This window comes from Octodon degus, unplaced genomic scaffold (assembly GCF_000260255.1).
Source record: "Octodon degus isolate 3935 unplaced genomic scaffold, OctDeg1.0 scaffold00076, whole genome shotgun sequence".
NCBI lineage: Eukaryota > Metazoa > Chordata > Mammalia > Rodentia > Octodontidae > Octodon > Octodon degus.
In genome coordinates, this window is record NW_004524652.1 from 520179 (window position 1) to 539115 (window position 18937).

At 52.2% G+C, this 18937-nt stretch overlaps 2 protein-coding genes across 4 annotated transcripts; both read right to left on the bottom strand.

Annotated features, from left to right (window-relative positions):
- Positions 1-929: 929 nt before the first annotated feature.
- On the bottom strand, positions 930-8026 carry Pgam5 (PGAM family member 5, mitochondrial serine/threonine protein phosphatase). Of its 2 annotated transcripts, none has more exons than XM_004635836.2 (6): positions 7791-8026; positions 4922-5100; positions 3228-3353; positions 3037-3125; positions 2805-2938; positions 930-1423 (listed from the first exon to the last, which is right to left on the bottom strand). In XM_004635836.2, exons 1-6 carry the CDS (start codon positions 7979-7981, stop codon positions 1273-1275), a joined length of 870 nt encoding a protein of 289 aa, XP_004635893.1. In that variant the 5' UTR covers positions 7982-8026; the 3' UTR covers positions 930-1272. The 2 variants fall into 2 exon arrangements, with proteins under 2 accessions (XP_004635893.1, XP_004635894.1); XM_004635837.2 differs by having other exon boundaries at positions 2805-2935; positions 7791-8024.
- A 4363-nt stretch (positions 8027-12389) lies between these two features.
- On the bottom strand, positions 12390-18931 carry Pxmp2 (peroxisomal membrane protein 2). 2 transcript variants are annotated; one of them, XM_004635838.2, is made up of 5 exons: positions 18778-18931; positions 17747-17860; positions 16744-16906; positions 14957-15076; positions 12390-12715 (listed from the first exon to the last, which is right to left on the bottom strand). In XM_004635838.2, the coding sequence occupies exons 1-5, from the start codon at positions 18900-18902 to the stop codon at positions 12647-12649; spliced, it is 591 nt and encodes a 196-aa protein (XP_004635895.1). In that variant the 5' UTR covers positions 18903-18931; the 3' UTR covers positions 12390-12646. The 2 variants fall into 2 exon arrangements, with proteins under 2 accessions (XP_004635895.1, XP_023576207.1); XM_023720439.1 differs by lacking the exon at positions 12390-12715 and adding an exon at positions 13835-14855.
- Positions 18932-18937: the final 6 nt, after the last annotated feature.

Genomic DNA, 18937 nt, shown 5'->3' on the forward strand with positions numbered 1-18937 from the left:
AGAACAGAATCAAACTTCCAAAGTCTGAAAGCCCAACTACCACTGACTTCAGTAGCATGAACTTGGAACTTCCTTCTTTTGCTTATGGAAGCAACGGTTTCTTGTGATTCGCTGCCTCTGACACCCTTGGCCAGTGTGAGACCACTCCTGCGATTTGAGTTTAACATCTCTGTTCGCTGTTAACACGCAGGCAGTCACATTGGAGAGGTGACTGACCTCATCCAGAGCAAGCGCCACACCTCCCAAAGGAAGACCCCATTCCTTGCAAGTGGTGCCAGCGCCCCTCAGAGCTAAGGCTTCTCCTGTGGGGCTGTGGCATGCAGGGTGCCCTTGGCAATGAGCATAGGTCACAATGAACAGTACTGTAGTGGGAGACCACTCAGCCCCCACTCACTGTCCACTTCTAGCAGTGGCGAGGGGTGGTGTCTCCAGTGGCCCTGTGGGCCTGGGTCCATGGCATATGGGGGCCCCTCTCAGGTGCTTGACACCACTGCTGTGTGCCAGCCCAGGCTTTCTATTTTCTATGAAACAGTCACAATACTTTAAAAAAAAAAAAACAAAAACCAAAAACTTTTATTATGCAATTATTTCCATAAGATGACAGACAGGGAAAAGAATCATATCACAATTCATTGTATTGACTGCAGAAAATGTTCATAACCACTTCATAGAAATTGTAATAAAAATGTGCAGTTACACAATATTTTGGGAGATACATATCTGAATATTTTGTCCCATATGCCCATGAGATTTATAGTCACCAGTGCAAGGCTGAAGCCACCAGTATGGGGTGTCAAACAGCTCCAGGAAAACTATTACAGGCTGTGTCCTCCACAGACCTGCCCTCCACACAGCCTCAGGTCCTGGCTTTGCAAGTGCAGATGCAGCGTCAGGTCCCTAACCCAAGTCACAAACATTTCCAAAGCAAGAACCCAAAGGAGAAAAATCTTTAATTGACAAATATTTCAATAGCAGGTTGCCAGACCCCAAAAAAAGTATGGAATGGTGAGCAAGCTGTGAACAAAACCTTGGTAGTCCTCCCCCAGGCGAGTGCATGGCGAGGACCCCAGTGTGACAGGCACGCACCCCACAGACTGCAGGTGTCCTGTAGGGAGGGAAGCCAGGCGGTGTGAGCAACAGCTTCCCTCAGCTGGTAGAGGCGAGTTCCAGGTACATCCCCAGTATGATCCGAGACACTTCTCCCCACCAGCCTCAGTCTGCTCACAGCTGGAGCATGGCCAGGACAAGACGGAGGGCAGTGCTGCAGTGGCCTCAGGACCGCGTGACCATGTTAGGTGGCATGAAGCCTGTGTCCCCCAGGGTCCGGAGTGCAACCCGGCCGCTGGGGCGGATGACCAGGTGGGTGATGCTGCCGTTGTTCAGGGACAAGCGGAGCCAGCCTTCTGGGGGGAACTGTAGTGCTCTGGAGAGAGAGCAGCAGTGGCTGAGCGCAGCTGAAGCACAGCTGTGGGGGCGTAGCTCAGGTCACCTGAGGGACTCCGTCTGCTGGACCCAGGCCCTAGCACCCTATCAACTTGAGCTGTATACAAGAGAGAAATAGTTTTCCTGCAAGTGAAAGGATTTAACTTCTGCTCTTCCAGGACAACAAAAAAGGGTAGCTAAAGGGTACATTTTGTGTGTGTTTTACTGGGGATGAAACCCAGGGCATCATGTGTGCAAGGCAAGTAGTACTCACCACTAAGCAGCACCCCCTAGACTGTATATATGTAGGTATTTATTTTATTTATTTTTTGGCAGAATTGGGGATTGAACTCAGATCCTTGCGCTTGCCAGAGAAGTGCTTATTCTACTGAGCCATCTCCCCAGCCCTATTTTTAATTAATTTTTATTTACTGAGGCAGGGTCTCACTAAGTTGCCTGGGCTGGCCTGTGATCCTCCTGCCTCAGCTTCCAGAGTAAGTGGAGCCATAGATATGTCAGTGTCCCCAGCTCTGGCTTTGTATCAGCACTTTATTTAACAGAGAGAAGGCAGCTGTAACTCCGTGTTTCCAGTAACTACTGGTTCCTCTCCAGTATTAGTGTTACCACCTAGTGACTGTTATGGGACATGTGATGTGCTGTCAATAATTTATTATCAGACTGCCCAGCAGAGAGCATGTGCAGAGCCATGGCAGAGGTGGACCTATGCCACCCTGGAAATGCCAGCCCTTGTTGGTAGCTTGAACCAAGCAGCTGCATGTGAGCTGAAGCACCCACACCACCAACAGCTCTGCGCCTAGTATGGACCCACCTCAGTTGGGCGGAATTTAGTTCGCATAAGACAGCCCTTGGTGACCGAAGCCCTTGGTTACTGAAGCTGGGCTCTAGGAGAGGCACCGTTAGTTACACACAAATTCAAACTCTTCACTTGTGGGGATTTGTTCACCCTTTGCCAAATCACCCAGGGGGACACCCATATATTCAGTGAAACCCACATGGCCCATTCGCATCCCACCTAGATAGACCCTAACGGTGGTGGTACCTGCTTGAGGACTATGCACAGCCCCCTGCCGCCGTTTACCACTTACAACAGGAAGCAGGCGTGGCCCACAACTCCCATCCAGGCCCTGCTGCCTGCGCCCAGCAAACCCTCAGCACCAGCACCAGCTCACAGCCATCTATCCATGCAGTTCCCCATGCATCAGAGACTGCTGCCTCACAGGGGTCCGTGTGTAACTGACTAGGACCCTGCTGAAGACAGACCAGGACAACTCAGCTCCTGCACGTGGCAGCAGGGGACCCGTGTGTGGGAACCTGGCTCTGCCCCTGGGCTTCATTCTCACTCCATGCCACAGGGTGCCCACCTGCACACAATGTAGCGGATGACGTTGGCATGGCATATGAAGATCTCATAGCTGTCCTCTTCCTGCTCAGCATCAGCTCGGTGGATGTAGTTCCGGAAAGCAGCCTCGATCCTTGCTCCGTCTTCATAATACTGCTGAAGGCAGAGCAAGGAAGCATCAGCCCAGAGCAACTGCAGGCCAAGCTGGTGAGGCAGCAAACCCTCCCACCAGGCAGCCCAGCAGGGGCTTTTACCACAGCCTCAGGTTTCCAGTGTGACACAGGCGGGTCGGGCTCGATGGGGGCGCCTTCCCGCAGCAGGTCGGTGCTGACTCTGGAGACATCTACAGGGGACAGGGGGCTCACAGTGCCACAATGGGAGGTGCACTATACCCACTTTGCATGGTTAGTGGTCAGGCAGGGACTAGGTCCCAAACAGCACTTACCTGGCAGGTGCTTGCTGATGATGTCCGTGGTCTCCACGGCGCGGGTCATGGAGGAATGGATGATCTTGTTAAATTTCAACCCCAGGCTGGCAAGGCGGAGGCCGGTGAGTTCTGCCTGCTCCCGACCTTGAAGGGGAAACACCTGAGAAACTCAAGTGTCTAGACACCCTCACTCCCTACAGACACTGATCCCATGTGGCACCAAGCTCCTACAAGGGTCCCGCCTCACTGGCCTGGGTCACAAGCAAGAGCAGTGGATGCCCTAGTGGTGCTCCTCCCTGCACAGGGGATGCAGCTGCTCCATCAACTGCATGACCTGCACACTGCCAGAGCTGGGCAAATCGCAGTCCAGCACGGCCTCCAGCCCTGTGACAGATACTGCTGCACACAGACTGGGGCCTTAGTGCTCCTGAGTAGGCTGATGCAGCCCCAGGGCCTCTTCTCAAATGTTTTACGTCTGACTGAAAAAGGCCCAGCAAGGGTGCTTCCTCCACATGCAACCGCCTCCACACTGGGTGCTTGTCTGTGCACAGGAGCCAGACACTGCTCTCAGAAGTGGCATGCTCTGTGGAGAAAAGGCCTGGGATCTCCTTCCTACCTTTGAATTCTTGGACACGTGGGGAGTTGGAAATACCAACTGTTGAAGATAGCAACTCAAGGGCCAGGGAGATAGCTCAGTGGAATAAGCGCTTGCCTGGTAAGCACAAGGTCCGGAGTTCAATCCCCGGTACCATTAAAAAATAATAAAATAAATAAAAAAATAAAATAGGGGCCAGGGAGATGACTCAGTAGAATAAGCACTTCCCTGGCAAGCGCAAGGGTCTGAGTTCAATCCCCAGTTCCCGACAAACACAAACACACACACACACACACTCTCTCTCTCTCTCTCTCTCTCTCTCTCTCTCACTCACTCACTCACTCAGCCAGTTGTGCTGGCAGCATTGGAGTCCCAGCTACAAAGGAGGCTGAGATAGGAGGCCTGATAAGCCCAGGAATTCAGGGCCAGGTGGGGAAACAGAGCAAGACCCTTCTCTAAAAACGAAATTTAACACTGAGTTCACCCAGCAATCCCTTTTCCAGGAACTTCTCCTGCAGAAACATGGCATAAGGCTCAGACAATAGCCTCTATGGCAGAAGTTACAAGGACCCCCGCTGCTGGCATACACAGCAGTGCAGTGACAAGCTCCATGACAAAGACCCTCATCAGGCAGACTCATCAATGCTGAACAGAGAGGTTTGGGGCCCGGTACCAGGCCGGAAAGACACAGAAGGCACAAGCAGATCCAGGAGCCCTGTGCACAAAGCCCCACTAAAACAAGCACCAGGGCTGGGGAGATGGCTCAGTGGAATAAGCGCCTCCCTGGCAAGCGCAAGGGCCTGAGTTCAATCCCTGGTTCCGCCAAAAAAAAAGCACCAAACTTGATCTCATGCAACAAACCCTGACCACAATGCTTTTCATGGGGTTTTTTTTTTAGTGCTGGGGCCAAAACTCAGGGCCTACTAGGAAAGTGCACTGGAAAGGCTAAGCAGCCATGCCCTGGGCCTAGGATTTTTAGGGATATGAGCAGGAGCCTTGCTCCTGTGCAAGTTCAGCTGATAATCATGACAGTGACAATATTCCCACCTGAGTGATGGACCCCAGTGCCCAGGCACCCGTGAGGCTCGTCGAGGGGGTAAGGGACCAAGACACATACCCAGCGGAGTCAGTGTGCAGTCCTCTTCCTGGGCGCCATCCATGTGGTACTGGGAATGCCGGATGAGGAAGATGTGCCGTGTGGCCTTGACCTTGTAGTGGTCCAGCCTGGATGCCAGCTCTTCTTCTCCAGATTCCACATTCCTCTTGCGAAGGTTGATCAGAGACAGGGGTTCTCGCCTAAAGGTGGAAGTAAGATGAGGCCTTGTGACTTCTGTTGCAAGATGTTCGGAGTTCTGGGACTAGATGGTATCTCCAGCCATGATGATAACAGAGAAGAGCGTGGTTGGAAAGCTAAGGCTCAGCACCAGCTGGGAGAAGCCAGCTCCTTAAAGCACACCAAAGACAACTGACACAGGAAGATGTGCTTAGGCTGTATGTAAATACTATACTGTTCTACATTAAGAGAGGAGCATTCTTGGGGCCAGGGAGATGGTTCAGTAGGATAAGCACTTGACTGACAAACGCAAGGATCTGAGTTCAATCCCTGGTTCCGCAAAAAAAAAAAAAAAAAAAAAAGAAGAAGAGAGGAGCATTCAGATTTTGGTGTCTTGGGGGCCTGGCCCTAGCTCAGGCCTTTAAGTGGCTGCTTCCACAAAGCTGTCAGCCTCAGGTTGCTGGAGTTTGAACCTCACACCTCTCCCGCTGGCCAAAAGTGCCCTGAAGGCATTCGAGGAACAAAAACAAAAAAAGCCTTATTCCAGATTTTGGTGTCTGAAAGAGTCCTGGAAGTCATCTCCAGAACACCAAGAGACCACTATTATTGAAATTAAATCATTTTAGAACTTCTATTTTCTGTTACATAAGGTTTTGTTGTTGTTGTTTTGGTGGAACTGGGAATTGAACTCAGGCTCTTGCACTTGCCAGGGAAGTGCTTATTCCACTGAGCCATCTCCCCGACCCCTTGTTGTTGTTTTTACTAGGTGCTGGGTACTGAAGCCAGGCCTCCTCACATATGCTAGGCAAGCACTCTTTTGCTGAGCTATATACTCTTGCTCCTTTTTTGAAACAAGGTCTCACTAAATTGCCAGGCTGGCCTCAAACTCATGACCATCTTACCTCAGCCTCCTAAGTAGCTGAGGTTACAGGCATGTGCAACATGCTGACACACTGAGCATCTTCTGAATGCTAAGCACACCCTGGCTAGTAGTGGCCATCACCCTGGCTGGTGGGTTGGGGAGCTGAAGTTAGGGTTAGAGGTGGGACACAGGAACAGCAAGGGCCAAACCTGCCAAGATTCCCCTGTGGAGACTGTCATGCATGGGGACTGGCTGCAGGAGCACTGTGGTGACCTCAGGGCCGTCTGGCAGGGCTACCCTGGCTGCTGGTCACACCCAAGGCTGAGTACTTAAGAGCAACGCAGGGAGCCGGAGGCTAAGCAGAGAAAACAGGCACAGCCAGCAAATCCTGAACTCCACAAGACCCCCAAGAAGCGCTGGAGACTTGCCCAAGGAAAGCCCTGGAATTTCCCAGCACAGATGAGCAGAAGGTGGGGAGATGTGCTCCTTCTAGCACCCTTTTACACTGGGTCCTTCCCTATCCCAACATATTTATTTATTTATGTACTGGGGATTGAACACTGACACCACTGAACTATCTCCCTGGCCCTATCCCAACAAAATCCAATCACTCCCTATCTCCCTATCCATATTCAGACATGGAAAACAAATATGGAACATCAGTTTAAATCTGATAAACCTGGACCCGACTTTAGGTTTTACTTCAGGGAGGTTCTCTGACATCCGAGGGGGTATTTTTCTTTAAAAGGGCTGAGATGCTGCACATGGTGGTGCGCACCTGTCATCCCGCCACTGAGGCGAGAGGGTCACCGCCAGTTTGAGGCCAGTCTGGGTACATTGTGAGTTCAAAATCAGCCTGGACTACATAGTGAGATCCTGTCAAATACATACATACATACATACATACATATATACATAAATGGCCTGGGAAATTTACAGTTGTACTGATTTTTAAAGAAAAGAAGAGGACGTCTGCGAAACTATTAGAGGACCATCAGACCGGTTCCAGTTGAGGTCCTCCCAGGAAACACTGGCCCAGCGGTCTTCATCATCCAAGAGAGAACGTCCCGCTAACAAGCATCTCAGAGAGGAAGAACCAGGGGAAAACAGAGATCTGACACACATTTAGTATAAGAAGTTAACAATACAGGAAATTAATTGTGCCATACCAAAGACTCTTGCTTAAAACTTTTCTACATAACTATTCTGAAATGTTCATTTTAAAGAAAGGGTTAAAAAAGAAGCAAGGGGGCCGGGGAGACGGCTCAGTGGAATAAGCGCTTCCCTGCCAAGAGCAACGACCTGAGTTCAATCCCCGGTTCCGCAAAAAAAAAAAAAGCAAGTTCCTGATATAGCTAAGGAAGCAAACATAGGTTAAATATCAGTGACGCTGACTTACCAATAGACTTTTTTTTTGGTGGAACCAGGGATTGAATTCAGGTCCTTGCGCTTGCCAGGCAAGCACTCATTCCACTGAGCCATCTCCCGGGCCCCACCAATATACTTTTAAAAACACTATCATTTCAACACATACATTAAAAGCCTGCACTGCTGTAGTTTTTCAACTGAAACTACGTTAAGTAAAACCAAAAACTCCCTCCTATACGCGCAGGAGTCTAACTTCCAAGGCTCGGCGGCTGGAGCACCGCGCGGGCGGGGAGCAGGCGCCGTCGCTTCTTCCCAGGGGACCCTCAGGCTCGGGGGTCCGAATTCAGGGACCCGAGGGCAGGCGTCTGTGCACTCGATCGCAAGGACCCCGGCGACACCCAGGGGCCCTGGAGGGGACGCCCTCCACGCACACGGGCCTCGGGGACACAGCACCCTCCCGCCAGCCCAGGGCGTGCGGCGCACCTGTCCCAGTTGGAATCCCAGAGGCTGGGTCCTGGCTGGGCGCCCTCGGTCCAGGCCGGCGGCTCGGGCGCGCGCGCATCCGCATCCCCGCCGCCGCGCGGCTTGCCCACCGCCACCGCAGAGAGCAGCACGGCCGCCGAGCCCCCCGCCAGCCCGCAGGCCGCGAGCTGCAACGCCTGTCGGAACGCCATACCGCCCGAGCGCCTGGTAGACGGAGCGCCGCGAGGGCCAGGCTTCCGCACGCGTTCGCTCCTGGCTGCCGGAAGTCCCGCCCCTCTCTCCTAGGTGCGCGGGGACCCCTGGGAGTTCCCACAGTCTTGCGGACAGCTGCGACGCGAGCTGACCAGTAGGCGCGCGCACGTGGGGATTGCGCGCGGGTGCGAGGCGTGGGCTGCAGCAGGCGGACTCCGGAGCTCGCCGGGCGCCCCGCGCAGGTTCAGGGAGCCCGGCACCTCCCGGCGGTGTCCCCAGCTCAACCATTGGTACTGTAGGCGCTACAGTATCCAGGAGCCAGACCCTTTCTCCGCAGTCTCCAGAGAATGCTTATTGGGGCGCCTGCAGTATCCACCTCACCTGGGGCCGGGGAGATGGCTCAGTGCAAGGTCCTGAGTTCAATCCCCCCCCCAAAAAAGCTTCCACCTCACCGAAATCAAAAGACCAGAGGGAGCAGCCGGCCGCTTTTAGGACTAACGCTCCTGCCTGCCACAGGGGATTAGGATTAAGCCCGGGGCCTTCACGCTGAGTTTCGTCCCCAGCCCTTTAGTTTTTAAGACAAGGCCTCTCTACATCGTGTTTGCCCAGTATGGACCCAGACTTTCAGCACTCCTGCCTCAGCCTTCCAGAGTGCTGGGATGACGAGCCTGCACCACATGCCTAGCTTTTCAGACCTTTTCATGAATTCCTATCTTCCAAATATAATTAAAACATTGATCAAGACACCCTGACTCAAGAATAAGAAAAACTACTTCCTTACAAAACAGTGTCAAGGGGCCAGGGAGATGGCTCAGTGGAATAAGCGCTTCCCTGGAAAGCACAGGGCCTAAATTCAATCCCCGGTTCCATCCATCAATCAATCAATCAAAGTGTCGAGCTCATTGAACTGCTTACAGGCACCCATTTTTACATCATTGCATGTCTAAATGGGAGACTGGCAGCACCCAAGATGCGTGAAAGAAGCTGAGTGAATGGCCTGTGGCCTATGCTAAGCCACAGGTAGGGGAATAACAATTCACGATGCTGCCAGCGAGACAGCTCGGCGGACTAAGCCCCTGCTTAAGCAAGCGCAGGCGGACCGGGGTTCGATCCCAGGTATGGCATGTCGTATTGGCCCAGCTCCCAGGAACACTGAGCTGGCGACCGAGTCCGGACGGGTGGTGCATGCCTGTAATCCCAGTGCTGGGGAGGTTAGAAACAGGAGGATCAATATGAGTCCGACCTGCGTAGTGAAACCCTGTACAAATAATAATAATCATCATAATAATAACGTTACTACGAGTAATGCAAGTCTCGTTGCTACATTGTGTGGGCTGGGCTCAAAGCGGTTCAGGTAATTTGCCCTAGCTGCCAGAGCAGGTGGCTAACTATTGTGCACTGCTGCACCTCGCTGATCCCCAGAGTTGAACACAGTCTTCTGAGACCAAGAGCCTTACGTCAGCATCACACCAGGCGAGTGGGGCCCTCGGGAAGGGGCTGGAGGTACTGTAAGTGCCCCAGCTTCCACTGGCACTGCCCACCAATGCACACTGAATCACAAGAGCAGTCTCTGAGGAAGTCAGGTGATTGGGTATGAGGAGCACAGACGTCCACGGTGGCAGAATGGGCAGTGCAGCTAACACCAGCAAGTACAGGGCAGTAAAGCACTTAAAGGCAAGGGCCTGAGTAGACAGATAAGCCCAGGAGATTGGGGTGCAAGGCACGCTGGTCTCCTGACATCAGAGGGCTAGCAAAGATGACAACCACATTGCAAATTTCATGTTTGTGCTCTGACCACAAGAGCCCCCAAAGTCTGCATAAACCCCTGGACGTGGGCACCATGGGGCACCCTCCCTTGGAGTGCTTCCTGGCTAGCAGGCACTTTCTTGGTTCTTTGTCTTCCTAAAATGAAATGCACCCAGTTCATTCTCCACTGCTGTGTCCACGGATTTCATTCTTTGATGCCTTTAGGATAAGAGCTTGGAGGGAAGATAAAATTGGTAACACAATGCCCAGCCTTAAAAAGGGCATTTGAAGGTTTGAGTGCCAGCCAAATATCTATCTATCTATCTATCTATCTATCTATCTATCTATCTATCTATCATCTATCTATCATCTATCTATCTATCATCTATCTATCTATCTATCATCTATCTATCTATCATCTATCTATGTATCATCTATCTCTATCTATCTATCATCTATCTATCTGTCTATGCTGACACGCCACAACACCGATGAACCTGGACAATAAGAAAATACCAAAGACTGGATAACTTATTTATTTTTTGTATTTTAGGGAAGGGTCTGCAGGGTGTTCAGGGTCTCAGCACTAGATAGGACTTGTAGTGATCCACTTACTTACAGCTTCCCAGGAGCTGGGATTACAGGCGTGCGCCATCTCAGCATGCCCCGGGGGTGGGGCCAGCACTGCAGGCCGGGGGATCCAACGCTCAGCCCCTGTACCTGCTTGCTGACCCTTTAATCCGCTGAGCTATTTGGCCAGCCCTAAGACTGGATAATTTATAAGTAATGGACATTTATTTCTCACTCTGGAGGCTGGAAAAGTCCAAGATCAGTGTGCACTGGTGAGAGCCCAATCTCTTGACTCCAAGATGGCACCTGGCTCTGAATCCTTCAGTGGGGAAGGGTGCTATGTTCTCACTTGGCAGGAAGGGCCTGTGGAGGTGAACTCTTACCCATCTTTTATATGGGTATCAATCATTCATAAGTGACTTCATTACACTCCCCAAGGACTCCTTTTTTTCTTTTCTGTGGTGCTGGGAATTGAACTCAGGGCCTGGCACATGCTGTGAAAGCACTCAGCCGCTGAACCAGCTCCCCAGCTCTTTTTACTAAATTTAACTAATTTTTTGCATTACTAGGGATCAAACTCAGAGGCCCATTACCACTGAGCTACAGTCCCAGCATTTTTTATTTATTACTGCTTCATACCTAATAGTAACCCTAAATAGCGGCTTCTGGGCCGCCCGCGCTCCTGCCCGCTGAGCCCCTCCCCAGCGCACTGCCCTGCTCCGGCCGGGCCAAGCGAGCAGAGCATCAACTCGTGCAGCATGTTCAGCTTGCAAAACCTGATGTTTGGTGAACTCTACTGCAGGCAATCTCATTGAAGGCTGAATTTTGTCATGTCTGTCCCCCTTTTCAATGTAAGTGGAAAGATTTTTTTTTTTTTTGCGGAACCAGGGGTTGAACTGAGGCCCTTTCGCCTGCCAGGGAAGCGCTTATTCCACTGAGCCATATCCCGGCCCCAGTGGAAAGAAATTTGATTATCTGACCAATTATTTTGGTTTTGAAGTACTTTGAGGGTGTGGGTCGTACTGCTTATCACTTTAGACCTGTAGTTCTCACACTGCCTGCTTGTTAGTACCTCTGCTGGGCTGGACTCTAGAGAGCTCAGTCGTTCTGAGGTGTGCCCTGGATCGACCTGGGCTTCTAGGCACCATCCATTTCCTGTATTCCTTTACCCGGCAGGCAGGATTGAGAAGCACCAGGCTAATGGCAGTTTTTCCTTTTGGTTTTTTTTTTTTTGGTGGAACTCAGGCCCTTGCACTTGCCAGGCAAGCGCTTATTCTACTGAGCTATCTCCCTGCCCCGAGTTTTTCCTGTTTAAAGGAGATGACTAATAGGAGTGGAAGCAATGCCTACAAATAGAATAGTTTTATTATTTTATGCCTTTTTTTTTTTTTTTTTTTTTTTTTTTTGCGGAACCAGGGATTGACTCAGCCCTTGCGCTTGCCAGGGAAGCGCTTATTCCACTGAGCCATCTCCCCGGCCCTGTTGTTGATGACATTAAAGTCGAACTTCAGAAAAGATGATAAATGCCAATAATGAAAAAAAAAATTTATATGTAGTATAAGATTTAAGTATAAGGCAGTAAGAGAACTGAAGCCAAACATCGTGGTGCACATGATTCGAAGTGCTCTACCACCACTTCTTACCTATGTAATAAGCAACGTATTTTCATCCCTAAGCCTTATTTCTTACCTGTAAAATGAGAAATAAGAAATAGTATCTACCAAAAGAAACAAAAACAAACCCCCCCTGTATCTGGTGTCTACATTCAAGCCCTGCCAGGTATTACTCTACGTGAAATAAACCAGTCATACGTAAAGGGACAAATACTGTGCGAGTCCACTCACATGAGATGGCTAGACTCAAATTCAGAGACAGAAGTGGGGTGGGGCCAGGAGTCAGGGAAGGGGAAGGGAGCTGCTGTGTCAGCAGGAGACGAAGCCCTGGGACGGATGGCAGTGACGGCCACGCAGGACTGTGACTGTGCTTATGCCAAACTGTTATTTTACCACAGTGCACACACACAAAAAGAACACACTTGGCTGTTTCTCCCAAGCATTGGAAACTCCTGAGCAATCACAATCACCAAGGAAGTGGCTCCGTCGCAGTTTATTGAGACTCTTGTTGGGTTCAAGGCAGCACCTAGTACCATCTCTGTCATGTGAGGGGGCAGCTGCTTCCCACTCAAGATTGAGAACCCCAAGGCTTCTGTTTCTCCAGTTGTCATTTTGATGCACCATGAGTCATATTCACCAAGCGTCAGGTGGATCCCACCTGCCCTGGCCCCGGCTCTCCCTCTGATGGGGCTGCCCAGCCCATCCGCTGTGCATCCGAGATCCTCCTCAAGCTTGTCACTGGCCCAGAGAGGACAGGTAGGCGTACCAGAACAGAGCCACCAGGTTGGCAAAGAGCACCCGGAACTGCCAAGGGAGTCCAACAGAGGTGGCATCACCAGGACAAGCATGCCGTCATCTCCCCACCCACTGTTCTACTTACTGAGTTTTAGTTTGTACCAAACTCAGTGCTAGACCCAGCAGAGGCAAGGGGGCAAGCTGTCCACCTGCCAGTCCATTCTAGGCTGCCAGGCAGCGCCTCATCCAGCAGTGCCCATCCCACCACAGGGCACATTTGTGTTCTTCGTGTCCGTGGCCGCTGTAGATGCACAAGCATCTGCTTTCCTCAGAGCTGCTCTTGAGGCGCAGTGTGCATCGGGGTGGGGTGGTTCCCAATGGGAGCAGAAGGCTGGAGAGGGCAGACCGCCATCCCTTTCCTTCATTGGATACACTGTCACCAGTGCTGCACCCTGGTGTTTGTCTGGCACCTGCCCCCACCCAGAGTCACCTGCTGGCAGGAGCGCTCTCCCTGCCATGTGGGTCCATGACAGCAGTAGCCTGTTGGCTCACCAGCCATGCAGCGCCCACTATGTACCTACTGAATGCCCTTTCTGCCCCTTATGACCCACCCATATGTACCCATCTGAAACGGGAACTGTGATGGTTAACCTTCTGTTTCTTCCAGTACTGGGGAATGAACCCAGGACTTTCCCACTAACCTACATCCCCAATACTTTTTCATGCTGCCACTGGGCCTCAGTAAGTGGCCTAATTGCCCAGGCTGGACTCAGAACTTTCAGTCCTTCTGCTTCAGCCTCAGAGTACTGGGATCACAAACATGTGCTGCTATGCCCAACAGTGACAGTGAATTTTGATTTTCTTGAAAGCAGCTGCCTTGGGGGATTAGTACAGTGCACCCTTAGACAGAGACTGGTCCCTGGCCCTTCTTCTTTGGCACTCTTTGTCCATATGCTGCTATCCAGCTGCCAAGAAGTTAGCAGCTCCTAGCCAGGAATGGTGGCACACACCTATAATTTCAGCACTTAGAAGGCTGAGGCAGGACGATCACCATGAGTTTGAGGCCAGCCTAAACTGAATAGCGAGACCCTATCTCAAAAAAACCCAACCAGGGCCAGGGAGATGGCTCAGTAGAACAAGCACTTGCCCGGCAAGCACAAGGGCCTGAGTTCAAGCCCCAGTTCCACAAAAACAAACAAACAAAAACCAACCAACCAAACAAACAAACATGGCACATTCCTGCCCTGTGGCCAGCAACTATGGGCTGAGCCCTTTGGAACTGAGCTAAACCTCTGACTGGAGGTGCCAGGGACGGCACGGCAGCAAGCGAAGCTCCTCTCCATCTCCACGCCAGAAGCCACCAGGCAACTGCCTGCATACGGAGACCTGTGAAGGCACCAGTCTGCGGGCCTGGAGGAGCCCCACTGCCTTGCCCTGGATGCTCATGAACCCCGCGCATCCGCAGGCAGCACACCTGTGGTGAGGCGTGGCCACGCTGCCCCAGCCTCCAGCCACCTGACTCCTGTTTCTCTCTACCTCTACTGTGAGAAAGCCTAGGCTGTCCTGCAAGTCACAGTCCTCCAGCTGCCCGAGTGCTGCTGGCATGACAGACATGTGCCACCACACATGGCTCCCTAATACGTACTGTTCAGCCGGGTACAGAAAACAGGTTCCTGAGCAGCCCTGGCCCACCTCCCTGACAGGGCTGCAGCACAGCCCCAGGCTGGGTACCCAGGCATTATGAGGACCCTTCCCTCCCCTGACCTGCTCTCTAGGTTTGGACAAGGTACCTCGTGTCCAGCTCCCAGTGAGACTAAAGGGGGCCCCGTGCTAGAACGGGTATGGGTTGCTCAGACCCAGCAGAGTCCTGCCTGCATGTGCTGCACCCTGAACCCTCGAAATCTGGAGCCCTCATGGGTACTGGCAGGCTGGGAGTAGTGACAGCAGGTCCCTGGATCCAGCTGTCCTGCATCCCTACCAGCCCAGAAAATCCAGCTGTGCCACCCTTTTTCAGTGGGCAGCAGCCCCTGAAGACTACAGGTTCTCCAAAAGGGCCACTTGTGCACAGCTGAAGCGTGGCTATGTCTGCGGCTCAGTGGGCTCCTGAGCCTGGCGAACCAGGAAGCCCGGCTAACACTAAGCCACGGGCGTCCCTGGTGCCGATTCTGAGCTGAATCTGCGGACTGCATGGATGGCAGTGGCTCTGCAGCTGCACACACAGGACACAAACACTCAGGGAGAGGACACGGGGCTCGAGGGAAGGCACAGCTTGCTCGGAGCCCGCGCACACAAGGCTGCAGGAGGCCTCACCTGCAGGGGCACGTAGTTGATGTTGATGAACTGCACTGGGGTCCACACACGCCAGTTCATCCGCAGGGCGGGCCAGAAGCCGCTCCTCACCCTGGCGACAAGGGCTGCAGTGTCCTTCCCCTGTAAGAGGCAAAGGTGGTGAGCAGCCACTCGGGCCACCCAAGCTCAGAGTGAATGTTGTGTTTTCTGAGGCAGGACCTCAGGCTGGCCTCAACTCATGGCAATTTTTCTGCCTCAGTCTCCAGCCTGCTATTATAGGCATGCACTACCATGCCTGGCCAGAAGGGCACACTGAAGCACATAAGGTTTCAGAACTTTCATATGGAGCAAAGCACTGTTGATACTTTTGCTTATATAGTTTTAACTTTAGACAGACATTTTTAACTTATATAAAATTTACAAACTGGCCAGGGGTGATGTTACACGCCTGTAATCCCAGGACTCAGGCAGCTAAGGTAGTGGGTTTACTGAGTTTGAAGCCAGCTTGGGCTATCTAGTGAAACTCTGTCTCAAAAGTAACTAACTAAAAACCGCAAAATGAAAAAAAAATATTTGTGATCTGTATTTGATAAAAGACTGATATTAGTATGTGCAAATATATAGACCTGTGAGAAAAACACTAGTGAAAGATAAAGTTTGGGGAGATAAAGCTGGGGAGACAGAGCCAGCCAGATGGCTCAGTGGATTAAAGCGCCTGCTTAGGCATAGCACAGCGGCTGGGGCTGGATCCCTGCGTGCCATGCAGGCCCTGCCCCTGGGTTGGTTTGAGAGGTGTGAGCCTGTAATCCCAGTAATTGGGAGGCTGAAAACAGGAGGATCACTATGAATCTGATCTGTGTGGTGAGACCCTGTAGACCTTGTACTAAAAAAAAAAAAAAAAAAAAAAAAGCTGGGGAGATAGCTCAGTGGTCTAAATGCCTGCCTGGAGCACAAAGACCCAGGTTTGATCCCAGGTACCACATGCAGGGTGCGGGTGCGACACATGCAGGCAGGACTCTGCTGGGTCTGAGCAACCTGTACCCATGCCATGCTGGCCCCAGAACCCTGGGCAGACCATGCCAGCCACTGAAACCGGGTATGTTGGCACATGCCTGTAATCCCAGTGTTGGGGAGAATCACTGAAATGGGAGGATCACTATGAGTCCAAGCTGCATAGCAAGACCCTATACCAAATAAATAAAACATTAAAAAATTAAAGTTCAGGGAAAAAATACACATAGCAGGTAAATACATATATAATCATTCAACCTTACAAATATACACAAGTAAGTTCAGTTTTTCACCAACAGCTGTGATAGTGAACCTTGTGGGGCTTTCAGCGATACAAGCAGCCTACTCCAGCACACAAGTCATAGGTTTGCTGCCGCGGGGCTTTAGGGTTCCAGACTTTGAAAAGCTTCTGCTGTATCCAAGACAGCCTTATGCTTTGGAGCCATGGGTAGCTCTAGCACCCTGCTGATGTCTAGGGACACCTCAGTATTGTTTCATGAGTGTATAAAATAAAATACACGGGACTCAAAGTAACTCATTATACTCAAATACAGTTGTCAAAACAGGGCAGCACTCCCAGGATAGTACATGGGCTCCTGGTCGGCACATCCAGTAGGGTGTCATCAGGTACGATCGAGAACGATGCACACCAAGGTGCCCGAAATTGTGTCTGCAGTTCCCCCGGAGATAGGGTGCTGTTAATACTGTGTGGCCAGCTGCTACGCTTACACAGAAAGACATGCATTCTAGCCGAGTGTGGAGGGGCGCCCAGACCCTCAGAGTCTGCAGACACCTACCTCGAGCAGGTTCATGGTGAGGAAGAACAGTAGCTGGAAGGCGGGGGCAAAGAGCAGGCGGTCCAGGAGCAGCCTCTTAGCGGCAGCCAAGGGAACATCAGGAGGGACCCAGTGCTCCAGGAAGAGGTAGAAGTAGTGGCTCAGGGGGCCTGTGATGAAGAACCTGAGGCCCACAGGGTGTGAGCAGGACTGGTTCTCCACCCCAATCCATCCCTGTTCTATGGCGCCCCCTGAGGTGCTAATAAGTCTGGTGCCAGGCCTTCCTAAAAGGGGTGAGGGGGCTGGATGATGCCTCCCACCACATCTCCTCACATACCGCTATCTGGGGATAACACTTCTTTAAACATTATGGAAAAATGACTCAGGTGAGCATAACTGAAAGTACAGAAATGGTCTGTGTGAATTTTTTTTTAAATTTTATTTATTTATTTGTGTGTGGCCAGCTCAGCCCACCAGGGGGGCGGGGCTGGCTGGCATGTGGTGCTGGGGGATTGAACCGAGGTCCCTGTGCTTTGCTAAGCTTGTTCTAAGTAGGTGCTTTAGACCACTGAGCCATCTCACCAGCCTTTTTTTTTTTTTTTGTGGAACCAGGGATTGAACTCAGGCCCTCGCACTTGCCAGGCAAGTGCTTATTCTACTGAGTCATCTCCTGGCCCCTCATCTGTGTGAATTTTGAATTAAAAGAAATATTCTCAAGTTGGGGGATGTAGCTCAGAAGGAGAAAGCACAAGGCCCTGGGTTTAAGTTCTTAGCTCTGGAGGCAGAAAAAAAAAGGTGGGAATGGTGGATCACACACTTAATCCTGATACTTGGGAAGCTGAGGCAGAAAGATCAAGAAGCCAAGGCTGGCCTGGACTATAGAAGAAGACCTTGTCTCAAAAAACAAATCAAAAAAAAAAAAAAAAAAAAAGGGGGGGGGTCAGGAGACGGCTCAGTGGAATAAGCCGTCTGAAGGCCTGGTGTCAGCAGCCCTGCTCCGCCAGGGGTCCCTTGCAGTTCTCACCCGTAGGCTGCGTATCTCAGAGGCCCACGGGCATCTATGCTTTCCGAGTCTTCTTTCTTCTGCCTCTTCTTAATCATCTGGGCCAGGAGGTTCCCAAGTGCTGATAAAATGCCACTGTGGACAAAGGCACTCAGGAAACAGAAGCAACGGCCCTTAGGGGAAGGAGGCTGGAGCCCCCAGGGCTGTTCCGCGATCCCTGATGCGCTGGCGGGGCAGCAGTTGGGCGGCACGCCAACCTCACAAAGTCCAGGAGTTAGTTAAGGCAACCGTTTCTAGTGTGGACACATGACCCCAGATATGTGGTGAAACTGCACAAGATTCACGCACACTGAATACAAGAAAAATGGAAGAGAAATGTGGACATAATCCGTGGGGTGTTATAGGCTACATCTGCCTCAGATACTGTACCTTGACTTTGTAACTGTTTCCAAAGGGAAAGGTTCCTACCTCAGGGATTCCTAAGCTGGTTCTGTAAGGTGGAGATGAGCTTGTTACTCCCTCTGCAACTGGTCTACGGCTGCCTTGGGAACTATAAAATCCATAATTCTTAGCACAGCACGAGACCTTTTCATCTGACCTCTGGTTACTTCTTGGCTTTTTGTTTTACAGGGTCTCGCCACGCAGTTGAGGCTGGCCTTGAGCTCACTCTGTAGCCCAGGCTGGTCTCGAACTCGCAGCGATCCTCCTGCCTCAGCCTCCCGAGGGCTGGGATCCCAGGCGCGCGCCACCACACGCGGCCTTCCGCTCCTTCTCACTAGGTTCGGCCTGCGCGCGCTCCTGGGGACACCTGCCCACCCGCCGCGTCCTCCTCCCGGGGCGTCCCCGTGCGCTCCAAGTCGCCGTTCGGTGTGCCCCCGACCCCCGTCGTGCGGTCACCTCTGTCCTGCAGTTCTTCACGAGAACCTCGCGGGGCCGGCGACACCCGCAGCGGCGCCCGCACTGCTCGGGCGCCGGGTCCACGGAGGACACCGCGCTGCGGGCGACGCGCACCGGGCGGACGCCGCCACGGCTCCCCTCCCGCTCGCGCCCACCTGGTGGCGGCCTTGGTGAGCGCCGGGTACAGCCGCAGCAGCAGCAGGTAGCGGGCGAGCGCGCGCCGCGGAAACGCCCGGACCACCGCGGGCTCCGCACGCCCCTTGGACGCGGCGGGCGCCATCTCCGCCTGCGTCTCGGCCTCTGCGGCGCGCCGCC

Coding starts and splice junctions, on each gene's coding strand:
- Pgam5 (XM_004635836.2), bottom strand. CDS start 7,981: ATGGCGTTCCGACAGGCGTTGCAGCTCGCGGCCTGCGGGCTGGCGGGG. Junction 3,126..3,227: donor CATCAGCAAGCACCTGCCAG/GTAAGTGCTGTT, acceptor TGTCCCCTGTAG/ATGTCTCCAGAGTCAGCACC. Junction 1,424..2,804: donor ATCCGCTACATTGTGTGCAG/GTGGGCACCCTG, acceptor CTCTCTCTCCAG/AGCACTACAGTTCCCCCCAG.
- Pxmp2 (XM_023720439.1), bottom strand. CDS start 18,902: ATGGCGCCCGCCGCGTCCAAGGGGCGTGCGGAGCCCGCGGTGGTCCGG. Junction 17,861..18,777: donor CTCACCAAGGCCGCCACCAG/GTGGGCGCGAGC, acceptor CTTTGTCCACAG/TGGCATTTTATCAGCACTTG. Junction 15,077..16,743: donor TCACCATGAACCTGCTCGAG/GTAGGTGTCTGC, acceptor TGCCTCTTACAG/GGGAAGGACACTGCAGCCCT.